General features: G+C 34.9%; 1 protein-coding gene across 3 annotated transcripts in view; it reads right to left on the bottom strand.

The window, feature by feature from the left end:
- LOC5569618 overlaps positions 1 to 27,874 on the bottom strand; it is a 357,222-nt gene that overhangs the window by 83,607 nt on the left and 245,741 nt on the right. For all 3 annotated transcript variants that reach the window (XR_002500093.1, XM_021842777.1, XM_021842778.1), the window contains 2 exons: positions 898 to 1,067; positions 192 to 338 (listed from right to left, as the gene is read on the bottom strand). Coding sequence is in view for 2 of the 3 variants with exons in the window: in XM_021842777.1 (XP_021698469.1) it covers positions 192 to 338; positions 898 to 1,067 (317 nt within the window). In the remaining variant the exon portion in view is untranslated. The remainder of the gene's footprint in view (positions 1 to 191; positions 339 to 897; positions 1,068 to 27,874) is intronic.

The raw sequence follows: 27,874 nt of genomic DNA, 5'->3' as shown, positions 1-27,874 counted from the left end.
ACTGGAAAATTGTATTTTCCAAGAACTGATTTAATTACGAGTATAGAAATGGTTCGGTTTTTTGCTAGATTGTATTTGACATCTTGAATAATTTGACATGTTAACACATAGCAAAACGTTAAAACCTTAGTCTAATGGACATAATTGAATTATTCTATTAATTGGTCTAATGTAATGAAAAATCACAATACCTGTGCTCCCAGCTGCATTGGATCCCGCGTTAGCACATCGCTCGACTTCCGAATGGTGTAGTAAACCAGCTCGATGTCACGATCCAAAATGTAACACCGCACGTGTTCTATCAAACACCGCAGATAGCTAATTGACACTGTTTGTACCTGTCGATGGATGGAAGCAGAGGAAAGGGGATTACATGGAATAAACCCAACACAAACGACAAATCGGCATCGAAATGATGGCCAATATGAGCGCACAACTTTTACAAATTACAATGAAAGCCGGCAAACGGAATTGAGAGACCAATCCCGAGCAGAAAAACATGACAAACGGATACCATATCCTGGTAATAAAATTGAATATCAGCGTACTAAAGTATATCCTTCATATGTTGCAAATATTATTTAATAACATATTATAAGCAAAGCGTGTTTTTAGGATGGTATTCAATAATTATATTAGTTTTGTAAATTTTCAAGGAATTTGCATTCATGTTATATTATGTTTCTAAGAAAAAAATGAAAAAAAAAACTTTTAAGCAGCTAATTATGTTATGACGGGCGTGGTCAGGCCTCCATACTTTCCCATATAAGAGTAACAAGTTAAGGTATTGAAACTCAGGCAGGTATATGTTTGTCATGGGTTTGCTATATTCTTCTGATCGGGATTGTGCGCCCACTGAGCCCGTGATGTGTTAATTAAAAGGAGCAACGTGCTTACAGCCGCTAGCAGAAAGTCGAAATTGCACACCGCAATCTCTTTGAGCTTTTTCGTGTCATCGGATTTAATTAGATGGTGCCAGGATTCCTCAACGTGCCGTATACTGTAGGAAATGTCCGGTCCAAGGGTGATGATCTGGGTCACGTTATCGTCGTGCTGCGTTTGAATACCTGCGGCAGAAGAAGAAGAAAATTTTATGGTAATTCTCCTAATCAGCATGGGGCCACGAATCGTGGATGTGGCTGTATGAGGAGATTTGTGACACCTATCATGATTGATGTGGAAAACGGGACCGGCTACTAACTTGCTGACTAAGCTGCACGATGGTGATGTCTAGAGGTTCGAGCTAGGTTATTTAAATAAAATATATCGTATTGAGATTTTTTACTGTTTTTATAATAGAATTGAAGATTTAAACATTTTATAGTTTCTGTATTAGGCAAGATTATTCTCCTGATTTGTGCAACTAATTTTAGCTATTCCTAACTATAATTTATTTGTAATTTGTTCAGAACATATCACACTTCATTAGCAATAGCAGTTCAAAATTGATTTCACCTGCTTATACGATAAACAACGTACAAACATAAATCTCAACCTAACTTAAACAGAAAATTGCAACGACTTTTGTCTAAAATTATAGAGAACTTCATTCGTCATATGCTCCAATGTTTCAACATTGAGAAGACTAAGAAGAGAAATGCTGCAAGAGTTTCACAGGTAATTACTTAAAGAACTCTTCTGAGAATTATCAAAGATTTTTATTAGGAATGGCTGAGGGACATCCTCTAAAAATATTTCCATCATTCCTTATGAAATTTCTCCTGGAAGACTTTGTGGAATAGCTAGAGAGAGAGTTTTTAAAGCAAACTTGTCAGTCAATTCATTCCAAAATTTCCCGAGATTTTGTCCAGATAATTTCTTCTGGAAGAAATCCTGAAGGATTCAATGTCCTCGAATAACTCCTGAAGATAATCTCTAGAGCAATCTTAAGAGGAACTTCCATAGAAATTTCTTGAGGAATCCTCGAAGGAATTTCTGGTAAAATTTCCAAAAGAATCGCAGGACGAATCCCGACTGAAATTTCACGAGGAATCCTCGTAGAAAGGCGTAAGTACGTAGAAACGCCTAGAGGAAAGTCCGGATGAACTCTTAGAAGACCCACAAGAAAAACTTTTAGCTGACTTACTAGAGGAATTTCCGGAGGTTCCATTCTGGAACAGATGAACGAGAAATCTGGAATTGGATTGCTGGAAGTTCTGATGAAGCTGGCGCAACTTGTCCGAATGACCTGAAGATGAAACGATAAAAAATTAATCCTCACTAGGCTCACAGGAATTGGATTGCTGGAAGTTCTGATGGAGCTGGCGCAACTTGTCCGAATGACCTGAAGATGAAACGATAAAAAATTAATCCTCACTAGGCTCACTAGGCTTAGGCTTGCACGGATGAATACTTTCAAACATCAAGCGAAGTGCAGACGGGCACTCGGGACAATTTAGCTGAGAACCTGCTACTGTCGATGATCGTCTCCAAATAATTTCGGAAATTTCTACAGAGATTTTGGAGAGAAGATCCAGTAAATCATCGAGGAATTCTCACACGAATTCTTTCGTCAAATCTTTCAGAAGTTCCTCTAGGTTTCCTACGCAAGTTCCTTCGGAATTTCCGACGCATGTTCATTTGGAAATTCTGTTGGAATTTTCGTCAGAAAATCCTTGGAAATTTCCTTTGGAAGTTTCGCCTGGAAGATCCTCCAGGAAGTTCCTTTAAGAAGCTCCTTCAGAAAGTCCATTCAGGAAGTTCTTTAAAGAAGTTTCTCTGAGACGTTCCTTTCTTCAGGAAGTTTCTCGAGAAAGTTTCTCTATGAATTTCCTTCCTTTAAACTTGTCTTCGGGAATCCATTCACAATGCCTCAAGGAATTTATACAGAAATTATTTCGGAAACTCTACCAGGAATAGTTCAGAAATTCCTCCAAGAATTCACCAAGAATTACTCCGTAAATATTCCTCCAAGATTTCGACGGAGAACTTTCCAGGAGTTCCTCCAGGAACTTTTCTCAGAATTGCCCAGGAAATTTTTCCACACGTTCCACGTTCCTGAAGGAACTTTCTAAAGTAACTTCCTGAAGTAACTTCCTGACGTAACTTCCTGAAGTAACTTCCTAAAGAAACTTCCTGAAGTAACTTCCTGAAGTAACTTCCTGAAGGGACTTCTCGAAGAAACTTCCCGAAAGAACTTCCCGAATGAACTTCCTGAAGGAACTTCCTGAAGGAACTTCCTGAAGGCACTTCCTGAAGGAACTTCCTGAAGGAACATCCCGAAGGAATTTCCGGAAGGAACTTCCTGATGAAACTTTCTGTAGGAATTTCCTGATGAAACTTTCTGAAGGTACTTCCTGAAAGAACTTCCTGAAGAAACTTCATGAAGGAACTTCCTGAAGGAACTTCCTGAAGGAACTTCCTGAAGGAACTTCCTGAAGGAACTTCCTGAAGGAACTTCCTGAAGGAACTTCCTGAAGGAACTTCCTGAAGGAACTTCCTGAAGGAACTTCCTGAAGGAACTTCCTGAAGGAACTTCCTGAAGGAACTTCCTGAAGGAACTTCCTGAAGGAACTTCCTGAAGGAACTTCCTGAAGGAACTTCCTGAAGGAACTTCCTGAAGGAACTTCCTGAAGGAACTTCCTGAAGGAACTTCCTGAAGGAACTTCCTGAAGGAACTTCCTGAAGGAACTTCCTGAAGGAACTTCCTGAAGGAACTTCCTGAAGGAACTTCCTGAAGGAACTTCCTGAAGGAACTTCCTGAAGGAACTTCCTGAAGGAACTTCCTGAAGGAACTTCCTGAAGGAACTTCCTGAAGGAACTTCCTGAAGGAACTTCCTGAAGGAACTTCCTGAAGGAACTTCCTGAAGGAACTTCCTGAAGGAACTTCCTGAAGGAACTTCCAGAAGGAACTTCCTGAAGGAACTTCCTGAAGGAACTTCCAGAAGGAACTTCCTGAAGGAACTTCCAGAAGGAACTTCCTGAAGGAACTTCCTGAAGGAACTGGAACTTCCTGAAGGAACTTCCTGAAGGAACTTCCTGAAGGAACTTCCTGAAGGAACTTCCTGAAGGAACTTCCTGAAGGAACTTCCTGAAGGAACTTCCTGAAGGAACTTCCTGAAGGAACTTCCTGAAGGAACTTCCTGAAGGAACTTCCTGAAGGAACTTCCTGAAGGAACTTCCTGAAGGAACTTCCTGAAGGAACTTCCTGAAGGAACTTCCTGAAGGAACTTCCTGAAGGAACTTCCTGAAGGAACTTCCTGAAGGAACTTCCTGAAGGAACTTCCTGAAGGAACTTCCTGAAGGAACTTCCTGAAGGAACTTCCTGAAGGAACTTCCTGAAGGAACTTCCTGAAGGAACTTCCTGAAGGAACTTCCTGAAGGAACTTCCTGAAGGAACTTCCTGAAGGAACTTCCTGAAGGAACTTCCTGAAGGAACTTCCTGAAGGAACTTCCTGAAGGAACTTCCTGAAGGAACTTCCTGAAGGAACTTCCTGAAGGAACTTCCTGAAGGAACTTCCTGAAGGAACTTCCTGAAGGAACTTCCTGAAGGAACTTCCTGAAGGAACTTCCTGAAGGAACTTCCTGAAGGAACTTCCTGAAGGAACTTCCTGAAGGAACTTCCTGAAGGAACTTCCTGAAGGAACTTCCTGAAGGAATTTCCTGAAGGAACTTCCTGAAGGAATTTCCTGAAGGAACTTCCTGAAGGAACTTCCTGAAGGAACTTCCTGAAGGAACTTCCTGAAGGAACTTCCTGAAGGAACTTCCTGAAGGAACTTCCTGAAGGAACTTCCTGAAGGAACTTCCTGAAGGAACTTCCTGAAGGAACTTCCTGAAGGAACTTCCTGAAGGAACTTCCTGAAGGAACATCCCGAAGAAATATCCGGAAGAAACTTCCCGAAGGAACTTCCCGAAGAAACTTCCTGAAGGAACTTCCAGCTGGAGAAGATTTGAAAGGAACTTCCTTTAATGACATTCGGAGGAATTTCATGCATAAACAACCAGAAGGAACTTTTTGAGAAACTACCTAGAAGAACTTCCGGACGGAACCACTACGACGAACTTTTTCGATGAACATCTGGAGGTGAAGGTTTTTAGATGAAACTTCCTAGAAAAACCTCCGGAGCTGTAATTTATTTTCAGAGATAAATTTTTCAGAGATTCAGTTGTATCAGTTGTATTCGATTCCCGCTTCATTCGTGATTTTTTTTCGTCAGGAACGTATTTCGATTGTGCCACTGTGCGTTGCATGCTAGTCCGTTGTCTAGTGTGGTGCTTCCTTCAAACTACAAATCGTCCACTTGAAGCAGAAACATCGTCGATGTCTTCAGGAATTTCCATCGGAACTTTCACCGGAATTACCTTTGGAATTTTCTTCGGGGTTTTCTTTGGAATTTCTTCAAATATTCCTACGGCATTTCCATAGGAATTTCCTTTGAAACATCCTTCGGAATTTCTTTTGGATTTTTTTTCGGCATTTCCTCTGGATTTTGCTTTGGCATTTCCCTCTGAATGTCCTTTGGAATTTCCTTGCGAACTTCCATCAGAATTTCCTTCAGATTTTTTTTCGGATTTTTCTTTTGAATTTCTTTTGGATTTTTCTACGGAATTAGTTTTTACTTAGGAACTCGAAATTCCCTGTGGATTTCTTTTTTCGAAATTTTATTCGGACATGTCATTTTCTTTGGGATTTCCATCGGAATTTCCTTTGAATTTTCCTTCGGTATTTTTGTTGGAATTATCTTTGCGTTCGGAATTTTCTTGGAAACTTCTTTTTTTTTGGAATTTACCTTCAGAAATTCCTTCTGAATTTCCTTTGGAACTTCCCTCGGAATTTCCTTCTAAATTTCTTTGAAGTTTCCTTCAGAATTTATATTGAAATTTCCTTCCTTTGAGTTCTCTCTTTCCATTGGCATTTCCACTGAAATTTCCTTCATGATTAGGAATTGGAGCTTCTATGCTTTCGTTCGGAATTTTCTTTGGATATTCCTTTGGAATTTCCATTAGATTTTTTCGAAATTCCCTTTGGAATTTTATATTGAATTCCCTTAGGAATTTCTTATAGAGTTTCTCGAAGGACCTTCTTTCGGAAAGTTTCTTGGAATAGATATTCCTTGAAGAATGGCGGAGATATTCCTGAAGTAAAGTTGACAGGAATCCCTCGAATAATTTAGGAAACAATTTGCGGAAGAACCTATGAATAAATTTCTAGAGAAAATTTTAAACATTTTCCTGGAACATCCAGACAAATTTGTCAAGGAACTTCAAATGGAATGCAATGAGTGGATTTTCCGAATAAATTATGAATGAATTTCAAAGAAATTCCAGAATTCAATGGAACTTCCTGGTGAAATTTCCTTAATGGACGCTCTGGAGGAACTTCCGATAGAAATTTCAAACCTAATTCCAAACGAAGTTCCGAGATTAATTCTAATAGCAATTCCAAAGGAAATTTTGAAAGAAAATTTGAAATCAAATTCCAACGGAAACTTCGATGGCAATTCCAAAGGAAGTAAAAACCAAAGCAAATTCCGCAGGACATTCCAAAGGAAATTCGGAAGGAACATCCAAGGAAATTCTGAGAACAATGTCGAAGGAATGTCCGAAGAAATTTTCGAATATAATTCTAAGAAAAGTCTAAAAAAATCTCCAGAGGAAATTCTGAGGAAAAATCCAAAGGAACTTCCAAAGAAAATTCCAAACGTATTTCCGAACGAAATTACAAAGGAATTTCCAGAAGGAAATTCTAAAGGAAACTCCAAAACAAATCTCAAAGCAAATTAAAAAAAAATATGAAGAAATTTCTAAGAAAATTCATGGAAAATAAGTGGAAGTTCCATAGGAAAATTCCGAAGAAAATCCAAAAGGAATTCCGAAGAAAATCCTGAAGAGAATTCCAAAGGAAATTACAAAGTAACTATCAAAGCAAATTTCAAAGGAGAAGAAATTCCAAGGGAAATTCGAAAGGAATTTATGAAGGTCGATCTTAGAAATTCCGAAGGAAATTCAAAAAGAAATATCCAAAGGAAATTCTGAAGAACAATCTGAAGGAACTTCCAAAAAAAATTCCGTATGAAATTCCAAACGAATTTCTGAACGAAATTTCAAAGGAAATTCCTATGTTAATTTCAAAGGAAATTACGGGGGATATTATAGAGGACATTCTGAAACAAATTCCATAAGGAAATTTCAAAGGAAATTATGAAAGAAATTCCAAAGGGATTTTAAAAAACAAATATTTAAGGGAATTCCGAAAAAAAAAATAAAAGAGAAATTTCAAAGAAAATTTCATGGAAATTCTTAATGGAATTTCGAAAAAAATCCTAAGGATATTTAGAGAAAATCCAAAAGGAATCCCGAAGAAATATCCGAACGAACTTCCTAAGAAAACTCCGAATTAAATTTCAAACGAATTTCCGAACGAAATTTGAAAGGAAATTCCTGTGTTTATTTCAAAGGAAATTTCGAAGAAAATTACAAAGAAAATTTTAAAGCAAATTCAGAAGGAAATTTCAAGGGAAATTATGAAAGAAATCTCAAAGGAAATTCCAAAAAACAAATATTTAAGAAAATTCCGAAAAAAAATCATAGGGAAATTTTAAATGATATTTCAAAGGAAATTTTAAAAGAAAATTTCGAAGAAAATTTCCAAATGAAATATCAAGGGAAATTATGAAAGAAATTCCAAAGGGAATTTTATTAATAAATATTTAAGGGAATTCCGAAAAAAAATCATTAGGAAATTTCAAAGGAAATTCCAATGGAAATTCAAATAAAAATTAGAAAAATTCCAAAAGAAATTCAAAAGGAAATTCTGAAGGGCAAATTTCGAAGGAAATTCCAAAGGAAATTCGGAAGAAATTCCAAAGGAAATCCGAAGGTGATAGTGTGAAATTTCAATTCAGATTCAAAGAAATTTCCTAATGAAATCCTGATGAAATTCTGCCAGTTCCGTTCTCATTTATGGAGAAATGTCCTGAAAAATTCCTGCAATTACTTCTGAACAAATTTCCAGAAGAATTAAGTAGGAATGCTTGTCAAAATTTTCTAAAGAATTCTTGAAAGAGTTAAGGTGAAGATGAAACGAGACCAAACCTCAGGAGGAATTTCTGGATGAATATTCCGAGGAACTTTTGAATCTTCCGCGATGAATTCCTGTGCGAATTTCTGAAGAATTCTGTGAAGAAAATAAGTAGATAATTTCCTGAAGGAATATGAATTCCTTCACTAGAAGAACCAAAGGAATTCCTTAACAAATCCCCGAAATACTCCAGGAGCAACTTTTTGAGGATTTTCTGCACGAATCATCCGCAATTTTTTTTTTTTGTAAATATTCTGGCTGCTTTCCAGAGGAATCTTTTATGGCGATCTAGGAGTAATTCCAGATGAATTACCTAAATAAATTGCTTGAAAACTTTAGGGATTTCTTGAAGGAATTTTCTGAATTGTTCCTGTTTGATCTTCAAAAGGATTTCCAGCACAGATTTGTGGAAAAATTTAGAGAATCTTTTAAAATACCTGTAGGATGCAGAGCTTCAAGGACAGTAACATGATTCACTTTGACTTTTTCTCGGCAAAATTGTCTGAAGCTTTGCAATAAGAAGCACTTCAGTACGGTGCATGTTCGGGTCTATGAGCTCAAAAGCTTTAAAAAATACACTGCCGAAATGAATCAATAGTGCTAAAATAGAAATACCAAAAACAAACTTCAAATTTCTGGATTCATTTAAACAGGAATATTTTTGGAACCTCCGTTGAATTATCAGAAGTGATGCTCGATGATTTTCTGGATCTTCACTAAGAAATCTCTATAGAAATTTCCAAACAGACGAGCATAGATTCCGAGATGGCAGCAGAACCTCAGCAAAATTGCCCTGAGTGGCCCTCTGCAAAACTTTCTCTCTCTGTAATTTTTCACCATAATAATCATTTCACTGGATCTAAAAATACATCCGGGCACGCCAAAACATTGAATATTGTTTTTTATCCTTTTATCTTCAGCTCACTTGGGCATGGTAATTTTTTATTCGGCAACTCCAACTCGTAATGAAAACAAACATTCAAAATGGCATTTCTGTCAAAAACCCGCAGGGTTGCTGCCAAATTTACAGTCGAGTGGAACATTTGAGTAGTTTGTATCATGATATTAGATATATCGCCCTCAAAATGTTATGTTGGAACTAACTGAAAAAGTTATGAAAAAATCATATTCCATAAAAATGATGTTGGCCCAATATCACGAAATCCGCTTGTATCATGATACAACTCCGTAGTCTGAACATAGCATTATTAAAAAAAACTCCGTAGTCTGAACTATGTTTTAGATAAATTCCGGGAGTATAACTTGCAGACTCATTATCTGAAGCAGTTTTTGATGGGGATGTGTTTGAAGTTGCTGAAGAATTTGTTTACCGTTGAACACTTGTGACATGTGACTACGACGTTTCCCGCGAAGTGCAAAGACAAATTACGGCTGCGAATAAGACCCTTTATGGATTACGTAACCAGCGCCTGCAACTTCCAAACGGAAACAAAATTCACTGTGTATAAAACATTGATTCTTCCGGTAGCGGAAAAGCTTTCGGTTTCTTCAAGCGCAAAGTGCTGCGAGCAATACTCAGTGGGAATTTAGAGAATGGTGTGTAGCGCAAACGCATGAATCACGAGTTATATCAAATGTATAACGATGCGAATATTAGCAAGCGTGTGAAATATGGCAGACTTCAGTGGGCTGGTCACTCTTTTCCATTTTTCTTGAAGTCTCTCCTGGTTACATTTTTTTACAATATTAAAAATTTGAGCATTTGCAATACTGTTGAAAATATGAACATATATTTTCTTTTTGGAACATACTTTATTTTCCGTGTAACTAACTGAGGAACAGGCTTCAAATAATTTCAATATCATTAGGCTCTTCTTTTGTGTTGTATAAATTGTAAAAATATATTGAATGTACCGATTCTTCTATTACACATTAAATGAATCTTAGGTGTATGTAATTCTTATAAAAATTTAATTATTCAAAAAAATTTTAAAAACAAAAAATGTTTAAAAAGTCATTGAAAAAAAAAAAACATTTCTTATATTATATGAGGCTTATGTGTGCAATGGTCAAAGGTTTCAGCCAAGAATAAAATCATTTTAATTTGTTAGCTACCGAAGTATATTCAAAATTTCAAAGGGTACCCCGCCTAAGGGCGGGATTAGGTTATGCTGAGAAGCATATTCTGGTCAGTAGGGAAGTACCGCCTAAAAATATCTTCTAACTCAAGTGCGTAAATATGGTAATCTAACTAAGCCTCGCAAAGTCATCTGATAATAGAATAATTGATAAGTCTCAGTGTCTTAAATAATTTTATTTCTGTAAAATTCTTAAAAAAACATTTCATTTTCAAATAGTATTTATGTTGAATGTTATTCGCTCTAGACATTGAAGAATTCATTAGCAGGTTGCTTTAAAAATCACATCAAAACCCAGAGTTTTCATGGTCACACTTCTTTTCAATTATCCTTTCTGAGTAAAATCACTTGTTCGAAGGGTGGAAACCTTTTTCAAGATTCTTTTCTATTCAAATCTGCGTGTGCAACTTGAGGAATAATAGCCCCGATGACTGAAAGCAGTGGAAAAACCTTTTCTGCTGCCTCCACCTGGCGACGTGACACAATTCTTCTGCACAACCGGCTAGCTACGCCAATTCTCGCTTGACTCGAAGCAGTCGAAGTCGAGCTCGAGAGTAAAAGATTTTTTTTTTCTTCTATTCCATTGTCAATCTCCTAGTTCAAGGGAAGCGTTCTTGCTGTTGAATTCTAGAAAACGAGTACTGTTTTTTGTCCTACAATGTAGCGAGTCAAGTTGATTTTTTATGCACCGACAACAATGTGCCCGTGAAGTGTATGGTATTATATCGGATTTTCGCCTGAATGAAGCTTGACTTTTTGCTGTAATGATGGCGTTGATGGAGGAGAGATGTTTTCTTTTTTAGAAAGTTACAAGTGCTCGAATGGTTGGAGGTACAAACACGGAAAGGTTGTACTTCACTGTATGAAAGATGTTGTTAAGCAAGGAAAGTATATTAATGAATGGTTAATAACAGTGTACGAATTACAGTACGAATACATAAACTAGTGTAACGAAATTACGGCCTTCCATATACTACATGAATATAAGTTATCCGATTTTGGACGCCATCACCTTTTCGTGTCTCAAGAAAAGACATTTCGTCAATAATTACTTTTTTTATTTTGCACTCGTCGCCTTGCCAAAATCTCTGATTAACGAGCAAATTCCAATCTGGGGTAGGGCATTTCATACAACAAACGGCATATAGGGGAACATGGTCCAATACGCACAGATGGGGTAAAATGACTCAACTAATTACGTAATTACTGGAGCTTTACAATATGTATTATTTGCCAAACGATGTTAAAATATGTTTACCCAAGAGCTACCGCTACATCCTAGCAAATAAATTCATAGATTATTTCTTAATTTCCCAGTGAAATTGAACATTTTGTTTACATATTATTATTATTATTATTATTTTTATAATTTTTATTAAGATTTTTTGATAATTTTATTAGCGAATTAGCGTTTCCATACTACAGAGCAAACTTAGGAAGAAACTGTTGCTGACTCCCAGTCTTCCATACGAAATGGTTTTCTACCCCATCATTCGGTCATTTTGAACCACCCCCATTTTTCAACCAAGTTTTCTACACGACTCAAATTTGGGAAATGTTTTCATGGTGGTAGCTAGCAAATATTGCAAAGTTACTGTTAGGACTTCTAATGGCGTTAAAATGTGGATCTCATTAAAAGAAAATGACACAAATCATTAAAGTGGCATTTTTTACCATTTTACCCTACATATGTACATATGTAGAAAGTTTTTCCTCTCCAGCATTCGGCAAATGGCCCGGAATGATTCGGTTTTAACCATACCAGCAAAATATTCTAGCTTAGAACTAAAATACCATTTAGGAGATGGTCAAAAAGGCAGCCGAAATTGTCCAGAATTTTATGAGATTTTAAAAGATTGAAATATCATTGAAAATATTAAAAACTTTACAAAGGGTAAATGTTACAATAGTGAAGGTACTAAGCGCGGTTCAACTTCACTTAACCCCTCAAAATTCAAGTAGTGCAATAAATTTACATACTATTGTTGTAATGGAAAGAAACGACCATTCACTTAATGAGAAAATTGATTTCATCGCAGTTACCATCGGCATGTCAGTGAAAAATAATACCTCCACTATGGACCAATGGACGAGTTCACTTTTTGACGTTTGAGCGATACCGTGTTATTTACGTGACCATAACAACGAATTTCCATTATTTGACATAATATTTTGAAGCCTTTCAAAAGTTGAAGAGACCTATAAAGGTTCTTCTACTTTTTTCTGGCATTACAACCTAACAGGAACATAACCTGCTTTGTTTTCTTGTGAGCACTTACAAAGTTATTAACTGAGAGCTTCCTTTGCCAATCGACCATCTTCGCGTGGCAAGCACGAACATACTCAATGCCTTGGGAATCGAAAAAAAATCCTTAAACAAAAAATCTGCGAGCAATCTTATTCGAACCCACAAATTTCATAAAGTTCTTGTCGATTAGCTGCGCGTTTAAGCCTTAAAGTTAAAGTTAAAAAATGCAAAACCTGTGCAGATATAGCTGAAAATTCATTAAATAATTACACTCATATACAGTAATGACCCGATTTTGTCAGCCCCCGATTTTGTGTACCCCCGATTTTATCTGCCCCTGATTTAAGCACCCTTTTTTGTCTACCCCCGATTTAAGCATCATTTTTTCCCGATTTTGTCAGCCTAAAATTTATATTTATTTTAATTAGACTAAACACAACTGGCAATATTGGGTGCATAGAGTCAATTATGACCTTGGCCTCGTCTATACAATCATCTAAAGATCGAATTTTTGAAATTTGAAATTCTTAATAATTATCCACGAAACTTATCAATGTTACCTTGGATTACGGTACGTAGAAAATGGGAGTAAAAAAAATAATGTTTATATTAACAAAATCATAAAACCAAGGCCCTAAGTTAAAATAAAACTTGAAATCAGTCGAAAAATTTTATTCCGATTTTAGCTCTTCCCCGATTTTGTCAACCCTAAATGCAGCATGGGGCTGACAAAATCGGGACATAACTGTATTCTATAACATGTTTTCAATGATATGGCAAAAAATATTTTAACAAAACAAAAATGCATGTTAGGGTAAGGGATCTAATTTTCGATCCTGTGCTAGATTTAGACCATCTTAATTTAAACTGTGAACGGATTAGTATAAACATGTATAAATTAGTGAAATATTTCAATATTAAAAAAACCTGTTTGTCGTAATCACATGCCGGTAGTACTCAATATTTCTTTCAGTGATGACAAATGACTGTACCGTACATGGAAACTGACGAAACTGCAGCTTAATGAGCAATGATTTGTATAAATAGTCTAATATCAATATTTTGTCCTACACAGATAAAAATATTTAAATTTCATTGTAGCGTAAACAGATGAGTATAGTAAAAGTAAATCAAATTCATCTATTGTTACATCATCACGATTAATTTTCAACTAAAGATGCTTGGATGTTACATGATCGTGTAAATTTAAAGTGCATTCGATTGAAAAATAAGCGATTTGTCGTTGACATTTCAGTTTATTTTGATGCTCCAAATATGTGCATGAAAATAAACTGAAATTTACAACATATTTTTAGCTGTGTAGAATACTCGGTTTTATACGCGAAAACATGCTTTATTATGTATTCGTAAAGGGTCGAACCAGGTCCCTACGCACCATTTGTTCATCGATTTCAAGGCGGCATACGATAGTATCGACCGCATAGAGCTATGGAAAATCATGGACGAGAACAGCTTTCCCGGGAAGCTCACAAGATTGATCAGAGCAACGATGGACGGTGTGCAAAACTGCGTGAAGATCTCGGGCGAACACTCCAGTTCGTTCGAGTCTCGGCGGGGACTACGACAGGGCGATGGACTTTCGTGCCTGTTGTTCAATATTGCGCTTGAAGGTGTCATGCGGAGAGCCGGACTTAACAGTCGAGGCACGATTTTCACGAGATCCGGACAATTTGTTTGCTTCGCGGACGACATGGATATTATTGGGAGAAAATTTGAAACGGTGGCAGATTTGTTCACCCGCCTGAAACGCGAAGCAACAAGAGTCGGGCTAATGGTGAATGCGTCGAAAACAAAGTACATGCTGGTTGGCGGAACTGAGCGCGACAGGACCCGCCTAGGAAGCAGTGTTACGATAGACGGGGATACCTTCGAGGTGGTGGACGAGTTCGTCTACCTCGGATCCTTGTTGACGGCTGACAACAATGTTAGTCGGGAAATACGAAGGCGCATCATCAGCGGAAGTCGTGCCTACTATGGGCTCCAGAAGAAACTGCGGTCAAGAAAGATTCACCCCCGCACCAAATGCACGATGTACAAAACGCTCATAAGACCGGTAGTCCTCTATGGGCATGAGGCGTGGACTATGCTCGAGGAGGACTTGCAAGCTCTTGGGGTTTTCGAACGCCGAGTGCTAAGGACGATCTTCGGCGGCGTGCAGGAGAACGGCGTGTGGCGGAACCACGAGCTCGCTCAACTCTACGGCGAACCCAGTATCGTGAAGGTAGCTAAAGCTGGAAGGATACGCTGGGCAGGGCATGTTGCAAGAATGCCGGACAACAACCCTGTAAAGATGGTGTTCGCCACGAATCCGGTCGGAACAAGAAGGCGTGGGGCGCAGCGAGCTAGGTGGATAGATCAGGTACACCAGGACCTGGAGAGCGTGGGTCACAGTCGAGGATGGAGAGAAGCGGCCATGAACCGAGGGAATTGGCGAAATATTGTTGGCGAGGCTTTATCAAGATAATTGATGTAAAGCCAAATAAGTGAAGTGGAAAGGGTCGAAAATTTAAATTCAGTTTACTGTATATCAAGATTTCTGAAATGTATGTGGCATTAACACAAAATTGTCAAAAATGTCGAATGTGACAAATATGCAGTTATAGGCACTGTTTATCTTTGTAACTTGAAATCAGTTTTTTCGTTCAAATTCGAAGAAATAGCTATGGCTGTTTTCCATTCCATGATGATTTCATTGCTTTCTAGATAGCTCTTCAAGAATGCTTTGATTTAAATAAAAAAACTGCTTTTGATTTTCAAAAAATATAATGAGTTTTGCTTAAGGAAAATTAAGGGATTGTTTGACCTCACAAGTCAGATATTTTTAACACAACGCTCTATTGGAGAAAAACGCGGTTAAAAAAATTTTTTTTTTCATTTACAATTCTACAAAAGTGATTTTCAGTCGCTAAAAAAGGTATTTTCAGTCATCAAATGATCATAGTTCATCAACATTATTTTCTGACTGTTCACCCACTTTTAGATATAAGCTGAGCAAAATTTCAAGCAAATTTTCTTCTCTTCAGCTTGATTTGCTGCTGAAAATAAAATCGCTAAAGAAATTTCTGGCCGCATCATTGCAGAATTTTTAAACAGCTACTCCCATTTGAACTGACATTCCTTTTCGACTGTTTACTGAGATCATAAAAAAGAACTTTCTTGATTGATTCCTTGCAGGAATTTCCCATGCTTCAAGATAGTTGCGTTGAAGAATGATGATTTTTACAGCACGAGTCGTAAAATTATCCGACGAGGCTTTCTGAGTTGGATAATCACGACGATAAAGATTAACAAAAAATAAACAGTCTTTAAAAGTAAGGTTTTCGTAATTAATAGTGAAAAAAAAATAAGTGTTATTGAAATGTTTGGTTGCTACGCAAGTATGTTTAATGAATTTCTTCAAGACAATTAATGTAGCAAAATTATATGTTTTCGCTGTAAATTATGATTCACCTATCAAAGGTGTTAAAGGGGTTTTCGTAGTAGTAAAATAAATTAAGAGTGTAATCAAAAAATTTAATTTCTGCTCAACCATATTCACAAATCTGTAACCAGTGATGGAAAGTAGCGAACAGTTCTGCTGAATTATAACAAAATCAAAATCAAACACTCCCGAGCGTCACAGCTCTGGTTTACCCACATTTGTTGTGCTCCCGAGTAAGCGAAGCCAAAGTGATTTATAAACGTGTTCGGAGCTGTTCAGATATGACTCTTTTACTTTTATGGAAAAGCTGCTGCCCCTCCGAGATTTATGGTTTCCAAAGATTTTCAACTACAAAATAGTAGATTACTGTCGATTTGATGGTTATACAATTGATTTGTCTGTCAAAACCATAATAAATCACATTTTGCTCTGTTACTCACGAGTAAACATTACAAAGCTTGTTCCATCTTCTTTTGACATGTTCTTCCGAGCAGACGCACAGTGGCGCATGGCCGGACAAAACCTCAAAAACTCATGTTCTCAAAATCACTCGTCAATATTTTTTATAGACTTCTTTAATATTGAGCAACAATTTCTCAAAATTTGAGATGGATCTGTTCTGTTTTCGATTTTTGGCAGCATCGTAAGTGTGGGAAAGTCAGCAAAATTGGACTGCTCGAAATTCATCAACTTCGATTCACCTAGCTAACTTCAAACATCTGTATCTCAACGAAATCATAATCGATTTAAGCTCAATAGGTTCCATTTGAAAGCGTAGTTATAAGCCTTAGTTTTGACTATAATTATATAATTTTTAACATATCAAGTTGTCATTTGTAGCAAAAAATGTTTCAAATAATCTTTCTCCAAAATTTTGTTAAATTTTCTAAACTTCGTACGTTTTATGTGAAGAGTTTCGGGAAAATAAGTCACTCACTATGAAGCAGCAAATCATCCTTACTTTCAAACGTGTAATCGTTTTTCTTGCCCTTTTTTGCCCCTAGAGGTGAAAATTCCATTTTCATTTGTCATTATAATTTATCGATTTCATCATTCATATCTATATAATTGGTCATAATTCGTTTGAAACTTTAGTGGAATTTCTAAAAGGAAGTTAGATTTGTACCTCTAGTTCAGGTTTATGCAAAAATTTCTGCATTACAACAAAAAAATGTAGTGATAGCCTTTTTATACGATTGGATGAAAAAACTTAATTTGAATCAATTTCACTAGAAAATCGAATTTTCAATTTGACTGTTATTTCCAACGGGATGATATCAGGTATCCAAGATAATTAATAGATAACTACTATCTAGCAATTTGAGACGTATTTGAGGTTTTGTCCGACCTTTGTATGAAGGACCGCCACTGTGAGACGGGTGTGGACTTACTCACACCTAGCCAGTTCGCGAGTCTGCGATGTTTGTTATGCGTCGGTATACATTCGTGAGCTGCCTCGTGATGCGAACTTTTCCACCACTGTCTGTTACATTAAAATGTATGTGAAAAACACAGCATGTTAACGCTTCAAACTTGGAAATATAGGCAAACAGTTTTCAAATTATGGGTTTTCGCAGTATTCCGGGTGAAGGTCGTTAGGCCGAGTGCCGTTAGGTCGAAAGGGTCGTTCGACCAAAAGGGTCGTTAGGCCGAAATGACATTTAATCGTAGCATACACTGAGATTCGAGAGCCAAGAACCTTCCGATTGATACCCACGTACCCTACCACTCAACCACTTCGTAATCGTAAATTTAGAGTGATCGGATACGAATGAGCTGAAGCAAAATGCACTGCTCAGTGTTTTCACACTGGATGTTACGCTTATGAAGAATCATGATTATGACTCTAGGAACCATGATTTGTGATCCTGATATTTATGAATTTCATGATTTGTAAATCATGCTTTGGGGATCCGATTTTTATCCGTGAATTGGCTGAGCTAAATTGTAACAACAATTCATTCAGTTCATGTTATCTAAGCTAATAGTGTAATAAACAACTTGGTAATTTTGGTTCTCCGACATTACCCGGAAAACCATTACCCGGAAATCAATTTACCGGAAGACCATTTACCGGAAAACCATTTACCGGAATGAATCATTTAACGGAAAAACATTACCCGGAAGGACCATTTACCGGGAAATTAAATCTCAATTTCTCGATATTTTTCATTAACATCCTTTTAACCGTTTAACGGTCATTCAGGTCAGTATGTTGACATAGAAATATTTACCACCAACGATAATGGACAGGGGAGGTTCTTCCTTCAAAATACATATTACGTATTACATAAGCATCGAAAAGGAGTCTAGGATATCTTCATACTTGATCATGTCAATATGCACCATCTTCATATATTTGCATTTCATAGATGATTCACCCTTCTTTTAAAAATAAGTTGTTCTTTCAACTTGTCTTTCCAGCTTGTCTTGGCTGAACTGGATGAATTTGGCTATAACTATGTAATTTTACTTTTAACATTCGACCGTCTGTTCTTCAAGTGTAAAAATGTTGATTAATAAGCAATAATTAGAATTTTTAATAAGATTGGTTGTGCTACTTTTCACCGAGTGTCAATTCTTCGAATGTCGTTTCCGCAAACGTCAATCAACTGAATGTAAATCCCCCGTGTATCCCTTTTTCTAGAATGACCCATTTTGGGTCATCTGATATTTACCCTTCTTTATTTCGTTGGCGGTTCTTTCGAGTTCCACCGATTTCAGCATTTTTGGCAAAATGTGTTTAGTCGAAAATTACCTAATAGCACAATCAAGCAAATTCAAAGGAAAAGTAAATGTATTGAGGTTCAATAATTCGGAATCCAAAAATGGACGTAACAATGGCGAATAGTGTCCTTACTCTCGGTCACCAAGGCGCTCTTAATTTGACTTTTTTAGCTTTCTTCTAACCATAAAGCTACAATGAGAATTGCACTGTTGTATTTTGCTTCCCTCGTAAGATAAGTGTTTTTTTAATATTTTGATACAATATTAAAATTGGATTCAAAACTGTTTTAACTTGAGAGAAAAAGAAAACCATCATAACTCCAAACATTTTCAAGTGCTGAGATGTTCCATATACTTAAATGCGCCTTACCTTATTTGTTAGGTGATTTTTTCGATTTTTATTGACTTCTAATACAAATATTAATTTTCTTCTATGTGTCCCCCTCCCACCCTCTACAAACAGTCCAAAATATTGGAGGGTAGAAAATAAAGATCCATATTTTTTTATTTTTTGAAATCAGTATATTACATTTTTAAAGGCACAAAAATAAGGGAAAATGGTGATTCAGAGGACGATTGAAAAAAAGTTCAACAATCAACATTAAATATTAAAACTTAAAAAAAACTGTTTTGAATTTCTTTTTTTTTGTTCGTTCTTTATATAGTTTTATACAACGCCCTCCTCTCCCCAATTGGTCACGGACATAAAAAAAATATTATTTGAATCAGCCTAACAAAAATAATCCTTTCATTCTTTCTATCCTTGACTGTAATATTTAGTTTCATAGCCTAAATTTCAAGACATAATTTTCCGATCTATATCAGGTGATTCTTTTCGTATTAATTCGCCAATTTCACTCAAATTTCGCTATCGTAATGTTCGTTAAAATCTTAAAGCGTAAGTTGCGGCAAAGTGAAGCTATTCAGAAAGATCAAGCTGAGGTTGGTAGAATTGAATACCGCCGGTTCAAAATTATTTCTGGTTGGCAAATTTGACGACATTTCAGATGTAGAGTACTTACATATTTGTCAAATTATGAACAAATGCAAAAATGGTCGGTTGACATAGGCTCTCAGCTATTAACTGTAGAAATGCTCCTGTAGAAATGGTGAGGAGCAGAATTTGTCCCAGTTGAGTCGTAACGCCGGCAAGAAGAACAACATATTTAGTCCATAGCTGTTTGGAGATGTCTTTTGAAATAGTGTACCGAGGGAGGCGAGAATGTCCATGTTTAGCATGACATAATTTGTGCTGAGTTCTGTTGCTTGTGTGAAGAGTTGAAACTTACCAAGAGCTTGAAGCTTGAAGTCTCATCTTCGCGCGAAAAATCAAGTTTGGAACTTTTAAGTATCTTTTTATTATTATTTTCATATATTATTTCCGTTAATAGTTTTGATTTTATTTTAAATTTTTATATTTTTGCACCCCAATCATGGATGTTGATGTGCATAATTCTATTTTGAAAGATGGTGATCCTCCACCAGGACCATCAACCTCTTCTACAAAACCATTTCGTGTAAAAATATATCCATCTTCTTTTGCTGGCCCATTTGTGGTATTTTTTCGGAAAAAACAAATACCAATAAATGTGTTACTAATTTCGTCCAAAATTTATGAAAAATACTCTTCTGTCAAGGAAATCAAAAAGGTTTCACTAGACAAATTACGAGTTATTTTTGGTTCTCGTGATGATGCTAATTCACTTTTGCAATCACAACTTTTCACAGGATCTTATCGTGTATATGCACCATGCAATTTCTGCGAAATTAGTGGTGTTATATACGATGAATCCTTAGAATGTGACGAAGTTTTAAGTCATGGTATTGGCATTTTTAAAAATCAAGCTATTTCTCCCGTCGATGTTTTAGATTGCCATCGTTTGTCCAAACTTTTTTTGAATGACAAAGGATCTGAATATGTTCATTCAAATTGTATGAAAATTACATTTGCTGGATCAGTACTTCCGGACTTTGTTAAAGTAAACAATGTAATTTTTCGTGTTCGACTTTTTTTTCCGAAAATTATGCATTGTGAACGATGCCTTCTTTTCGGACATACGAATCAATTTTGCTCCAATAAGCCTAAATGTTCTAAATGTGGTCAATCTCATTTATCATCAGAATGTAGTAAAAATTCTGATTTTTGTATATATTGTAATCAAAAACATAACCTTTTGAAAGATTGTCCTGTATACAAAAGTAATGAATCCAAATTCCATCAAAAATTGAAAAACAGAAATCAGTTTTCTTATTCTGAAATTTTGAAAAACTCGGCGGATTGTACCGCTCCAAATATTTATGAATCCTTAACTGATGATGAATTTGATGACACATTGAATTTAGATAATTTTATTTATAAACCTCCATCAAAAAGAAAAAGAATTCAAAAAGTTTCAAATAAAGCTCAAGTTAAAATTGATTCAAATGCAAAATCATTCGATGAAAATTTCCCGCGATTGAGTTCTTCATCTTCTCGTATTATTCCAGGTTTCCAACGTGTTGAATCTGATCCATCAAATAGTAATGTAAATGCCAATACGTCTAATGATAACAATAATGTTAACGAAAATTCTTCAATTTTAGCAATTTTGGAGGAATTAGTAGAATTGTTGGGATTTAGTGATTTCTGGAAAAAAATTATTAAATTTATTTTACCATTTGTTGCCTCTTTGCTTGATAAATTGAATGCATTCGGACCCATCATTGCTTCATTATTTTCATCGTAATGGCTTCGAATTCCAATAGTTATTTGAATATTTTACAATGGAATTGTAGAAGCATAATTCCAAAAATAGATAGACTGAGAGTAATGCTTGAGCATAACAAAATTGATATTTTCTGTTTAAATGAAACTTGGTTAACTGAATCAAAAATTCTACGAATTCCATCATTCAACATAATTCGAAAGGATAGAGATGTTCCTTTTGGAGGAGTTTTGATTGGTATTCGAAATGGTATTGAATTTAAATATGTTAATTTATCTTTGAATGTACATTTTGAATATGTCATTATTTCTGTAAAACATATGGATTACCATTTTCATATTATTTGTTTATATATTCCTCCTAATATAAATTTTTCATTATTTGAATTGAAAATGATTTTAGACAGTGTTCCTCACCCATTCTATATTTTGGGTGACTTTAACGCACATAATTATTCTTGGGGTAGTGATAAAATTGATGGTCGTGGATCCTTATTATTGGATTTGATTGATGAATATAATTTAAACATTTTAAATGATGGATCGTTTACCAGAATTGCTGTTCCTCCATTACAAAATTCATGTATTGATTTATCTTTGTGTTCAAATAATTTATCTTTTAAGTCAACTTGGAGCATAATTAATGATCCCAATAATAGTGATCATCTCCCAATTTTGATTTGTTTTAGTCACTGTTCACAAAATAATCTTCAAAGAAATTCTTCTATTCCTGATTATTCAAAAAATGTTGACTGGGTTAAATTTTCAGATTTAATTTCTGTTTCACTAATTAATCTTAAAAATTCAAATTCCCCAATCGAAAATTATACTGAATTCATTAAATTTATGTTTAATTGCTTACTTAAATCTCAGAAAAATAAAATTTTGTGTAATAATAACAAAAATAAACGTCCTACATTTTGGTGGGATAATGATTGTTCAATTGCTTTAAAAAATAAATCGGAAGCTTTTAAAAAATTTCGTCGTTTAGGATCTAGAGAAAATTATTTTTTATATTGTAAAGCGGAAGCTTGGTTTACTCGTACTACTAAATTTAAAAAAAGGAATTATTGGAAACATTTCATAGAAAATCTTGATAGAGAAACTTCATTATCCACATTATGGTCTGTAGCAAGAAATTTAAGAAATTATGATAATTCTCCTCCTGTTTTATTGGAATATTCCGATAAATGGATTGATCAATTTGCATCTAAAATTTGTCCAGATTTTGTTCCTCAATCTATTAATTTTAAAACAAAGCAATCAGTCAATTATTTCCCGGAGCTTTGTTTGCCATTTTCATTACATGAATTGGATTTGGCGCTATCTATTACTAATAACACTGCACCAGGTATTGATAATATTAAATTTATCGTTCTCAAAAATTTACCCTATGAAGGGAAAGTTCATTTACTTTCAATTTACAATTCATTTCTTATGCAAAATATTATTCCATTAGAATGGCGTTCAATTAAAGTAGTTAGTATACTTAAACCAGGAAAAGATGCTTCTTTGGCTGATAGTCGTAGACCTATTAGTCTTTTATCATGCATACGTAAACTTATGGAAAGAATGGTTTTAAATCGTCTTGAGATATGGGCTGAACATAATAATATTTTATCACCTTGTCAATTTGGTTTCAGAAAAGGACGTGGTACTCGTGATTGCACAGCACTTTTGGCTTCTCAAATTCAACTTGCTTTCAATAAAAAACAGGATACTATTTCTACTTTCTTGGATGTGTCCGGAGCTTATGACTCAGTACTCATTGATTTACTTTTTAATAAAATGAATACTTATAAAATTCCTTTAATATTATCCAATTTCATATACAACTTATTTTCTTTCAAAGTTATGCATTTTTATCACAATGGGTCGTCTAAATTCACTCGTAATAGCTATTTTGGCCTTCCTCAAGGATCTTGTTTGAGTCCCTTTTTGTACAATTTATTCACATGTGATATTTCATCTATTATTCCAAATGGATGTATTTTGCGTCAATTCGCTGATGATAACGTTATTTCTGTAAGTGGACATAATAGAGAAATTTTACGCCATTATATGCAAATTTGTTTAGATAATATTGGTTCCTGGGCTCACGATAATGGTTTTACGTTTTCAGTGCAAAAAACTAAGTATATTATATTTTCACGTAAACATTCTACAGTAAGTGTAAATTTATTTCTTGATGGGTATGAAATCGAACAAGTATATGAATACAAGTATCTTGGTATTTGGTATGATTCAAAACTAAATTGGAATTTTCATATTAAATACATTCAGAAAATTTGTTTTAAAAGGATTAATTTTCTTCGTACTATAACTGGTACTTGGTGGGGTGCTCATCCATCCGATATGATTATTCTTTATAAAACAACAATACGCTCAGTTTTAGAATATGGTTGTTTTACTTTTGGTTGTGCAACTCAAACTCATTTTTCAAAACTTGAAAAAATTCAATTTCGTTGTTTAAGAATTTGTTTGAAATTAATGAATTCTACTCATACAAAATCTGTTGAAATTTTGGCAGGAGTAGCTCCACTCAAAATTCGTTTTCATGAATTAAATTGTAAATTTCTTGTTCAATGCTTCACAAATCAACACCCTCTTATAGAAATTTTAAGAGATTTACACAGAATAAATCCTACTAGTAAAATATTGAACTCGTTTAATCATTGTTTTTCAGAAAATATATTACCTGTTTTATCAAATACATTTTATAATTGTGATATAAATGTACATTCTTTTCAGATCTTTGTTGATAAGTCGTTACATTGGGAATTGAATCAAATACCAAGTCATATGTGTATTCAATATGCAAAATTATTTTTTGAACGAAAATTTTCTACTTTTGATCAAAAATTTGTGTATTACACAGATGGATCATTGATTCAAAATAATGCAGGTTTTGGAGTTTATAATATTGATGTAGTCCATTTTTACAAATTGAAATCTCCCTGTTCTATTTTTGTAGCTGAATTGGTAGCATTGTACTTCACATGTAATATAATAAAGGATTATCATCCAAATTTGTTTGTTATCTGTACTGACAGTTTAGGTTGTATTAATTCTATTGAATCTACTAATTTTAATTTCAAAACCCATTATTTAGTTTTATTGATAAGAAAATTATTATGTGATTTGCATTCTCGGGGGTTCATAATTAAATTTGTTTGGGTTCCATCCCATAGTCATATATATGGTAATGAACAAGCTGATTATTTAGCTAAATTAGGAGCTACTCGTGGAGTTATTTATGAACGTGATATTTTCCATACAGAATATTATGCTAGAATAAAAAAACAGGCTTTGGATTCTTGGCAAGTTGATTGGGATTCGAGTGATAAAGGTCGATGGTGTCATTCAATTGTTCCTATTGTTGCTGAAAGTCCCTGGTTTAAAAAAATGTCTGTCGGTAGAAATTTCATTTGTATGTTTTCAAGGCTTATTTCTAATCATTATATTTGTAATAGTCATTTATATCGTATTAACATAATAGATTCTAATTTATGTGATTGTGGAGAATCTTATCAAGATGTTGATCATATAGTTTTTCATTGCAAAAAATATAATTTGCCTAGAAAAAAAATAATAGAAAAATACAAGAATTTAGACATAACAGTACCCATATCTGTTCGTGATATTCTTGGTAGCAGATCACTTTCAATGATACAAATTTTATATAATTTTTTCAAAGATATTTGTTATAATATTTGATACTGTTTTGCTTTTTTTATCTCTCGTTTCAGATATCAAGAAATAACCTACTCTTGTTCACTTCAACTATTTCCCATTTTTGGTTATTGGAATTTCCTTTTCAAGAAATCGGCTCTGATATGGATCATTTCCGGTTGAGCCTATAGTTTTAAGATTCTTTTTGTAACGTTATTAGAAAAGATAAAGAGGTTTTGTGCCCTTTTGAGAACGATTTCGAAATGATATCACTCAAAGGGGCTTTTCCCTCTTTCAAAATTTTTCGTTAAATAAATAAATAAATAAATAAATAAATTTGTGCTGAGCATCAATGAAAGAATATGAAAATTTTTAACTAATACACTGATAAAGGTCGTCCATAATGGAAGGTTCGGCTTTCCGGGTAATGGTGCATTCCGGTAGATGCTGCATTCCGGTAAATGGTTTTTCCGGGTTATGGTATATTCCGGTAAATGGTCTTCCGGTAAATTGCATTCCGGGTAATGATATAGAATCGGTAATTTAATAATAATAAACCTGCGAGAACTAATTTTTTATAAACGTTTCCGAAAACAACGTATCATCCTCTTTCATCTATCAATCTGTAGGGTAGGTAGTAAGTAGAGGTATTACCAATATGCTAGGCTATCGGTGTGAGAGGCCGGGATGCCAATCCGTCAGTTGTTGTGGCAACAGGAGGCAAAAAACCAAGCCAATCTTCTACAAATTGCTTTTTTTTTTCTGTAGAGCGGAGAAAACTGTCGAAAAACTTGAAAACAGTAGAATAATTAGTAATTATTGTTCAATATACTTTACACAAATTCGACCAAAATGGCACTTACACCCCTTAGCTTTTGGGACACTCATTTGTGTTTTAGGATGTCCGGAACTATAAAGTAATGGCAAACTCAAGGTTTCTGGATTCGATACATGGGTGATCCAGAATATCTTTGAATCGGTAATTTCCTTGATCATGTCTGCCGCACTTTATACGAATGCAAGAATAACTTTAACAAAGATAAGGCTCATTTAAAACACTCATTCATGTATAATGATGTATACCATGACCCCACAGTTATGGATCAAATAGTGTGGAGTCCAACCTATAAAATTCAATATAACGACATGGAAAACGTAAAATTGTAATTTTAAAGCACGAATCGAATCGTTCAAAATTGGAACTTCGGTTAGTAAACTGTTTTGAGTGTAATATTTACATAGGAATGCAAAAAAATTAAAAATTGTGTCGGTTCTTGAAAACCATATTATGGATCAATTATCATATTATGGATCAAATTGTGACATATTACGGATCAGTGCGCAAAATCAAGAGATTTTCAACTCAATGCATCTGTATTGCATGGTATGGTGAAAGTTAACAATGTGTCATATATTACTGCAAAAAATAGCAGTGTTAGAGCTGGAAACAAGGGTAAATGCCCTTTTTATTGTGATACTGCATTGTAGTAACTGAGACATGAAATGTTTCCGCTCCACACCAAGTTTTCCACCCTTTTTTGTCTGCTAAAATATGAAATTTACAAACCTTGATGTTTTATTAGTTTTATCCTTAGTGCTATTGTCTGAAAATGTCGAATCCAATGCATAAAAAAGCAGAAATCTACATTCTTTGGAAGTGATCCATAACCGTGGTAAACAATCATTTCCTGGTCCATATTATGGATCACTAGTTAGAAGTGCTAATATTCGGTGTTTTGAATAAAAATTCATGTAAAATGTTTTCCAAAGATGAATTCATACTAAATCGAAGCGAACGAGCATAAAACATGCTATAACATTTGAATTTTACCACCTGTGGGAGCTTATGAATGCTGACGGCAGTTCTTATAGAAAACGACCATATAATGATAGCTGTGTGGTACCAACTAAACATTTGTCAAAAACATCGTTATTTGGCGGTTGAATGTTGTGCTCAACATTACAAATGGTAGAAGACAAATAGTATAACATGGGAAAAATATGTTTCACGTCAACGTTTATGTTTTGAGCGAGTTATCCGATGTTGAACGCAAAAGTGATCCGTCACTGTGGGTGATCCGTAACTGTGTGGGCATGGTAATTCTGGTACGAATCGATAAAATATTCTCACACCTACCGAAATTGTCGCTGTTGCCAATTTGAACTATCCTTGGAGCGACCCACATTACGAATTTTGCCACCCTTTTGACACATTGAAATCACTCCTAATGAATCTCCTTCTCTCAGCACTCGCTTCTTGTAATGGCCTGGAGCAATTAAATTGCTTTCCGCTTCTAATGGTTGACTTCATCGTTGCTTGCTATAGGGTAATTCGCTAATTGTTGAACGCTACCCAAATGTTGAACGATCTGTACAAACCATGTTAAAACAGGAAATTGAACCATTTTCAAACAGTTTCAATAAATTATACAGATTTTTTTGTAAGTTAGCTGTACTATTGGACACAATAAATTTAATTAGCACATCAATTTCTGAAACGAAATATTTATTGAAAATTTTTATCGGTAGGTGGAACGAAAATTTCAATTCTCTTAAAAAATAACTTAAGCTGGGGCTGCTATGAAATAAGATGTGTGGTAAACCATACTACGTATATTGGGTTAATCACCTTTTCACGATATCAGTAAAAGTCTACTTTAGTTATTTTCTAAACATCCGTACAATTTACTCGTATCTATTAATTACATAAAATCATTTTCAATAGCACTTTCGTTTCACGTACATTTTCCATTTGTTGAACACTAGCATAACATGAAAGGCTTGGTTTCATCAACAGTATTGCCAGATTTTTTATTTTCGTACCAAACACCTATATTGAAATGAAATATTGCATTACACAATATAGTATTGTTTTTGCTTTAAATATCTGTTGAATAATTATTATAAAAAAATCCTATAATGGTGTATGTTGCAATGGTGAAAAACGCGATTCAGAAAAGTA

The sequence above is a fragment of the Aedes aegypti genome, chromosome 2, assembly GCF_002204515.2.
Source record: "Aedes aegypti strain LVP_AGWG chromosome 2, AaegL5.0 Primary Assembly, whole genome shotgun sequence".
Lineage (NCBI taxonomy): Eukaryota > Metazoa > Arthropoda > Insecta > Diptera > Culicidae > Aedes > Aedes aegypti.
The sequence above is the reverse complement of the archived record's forward strand: the minus strand, read 5'-3'. Positions and strand labels throughout refer to the sequence as shown.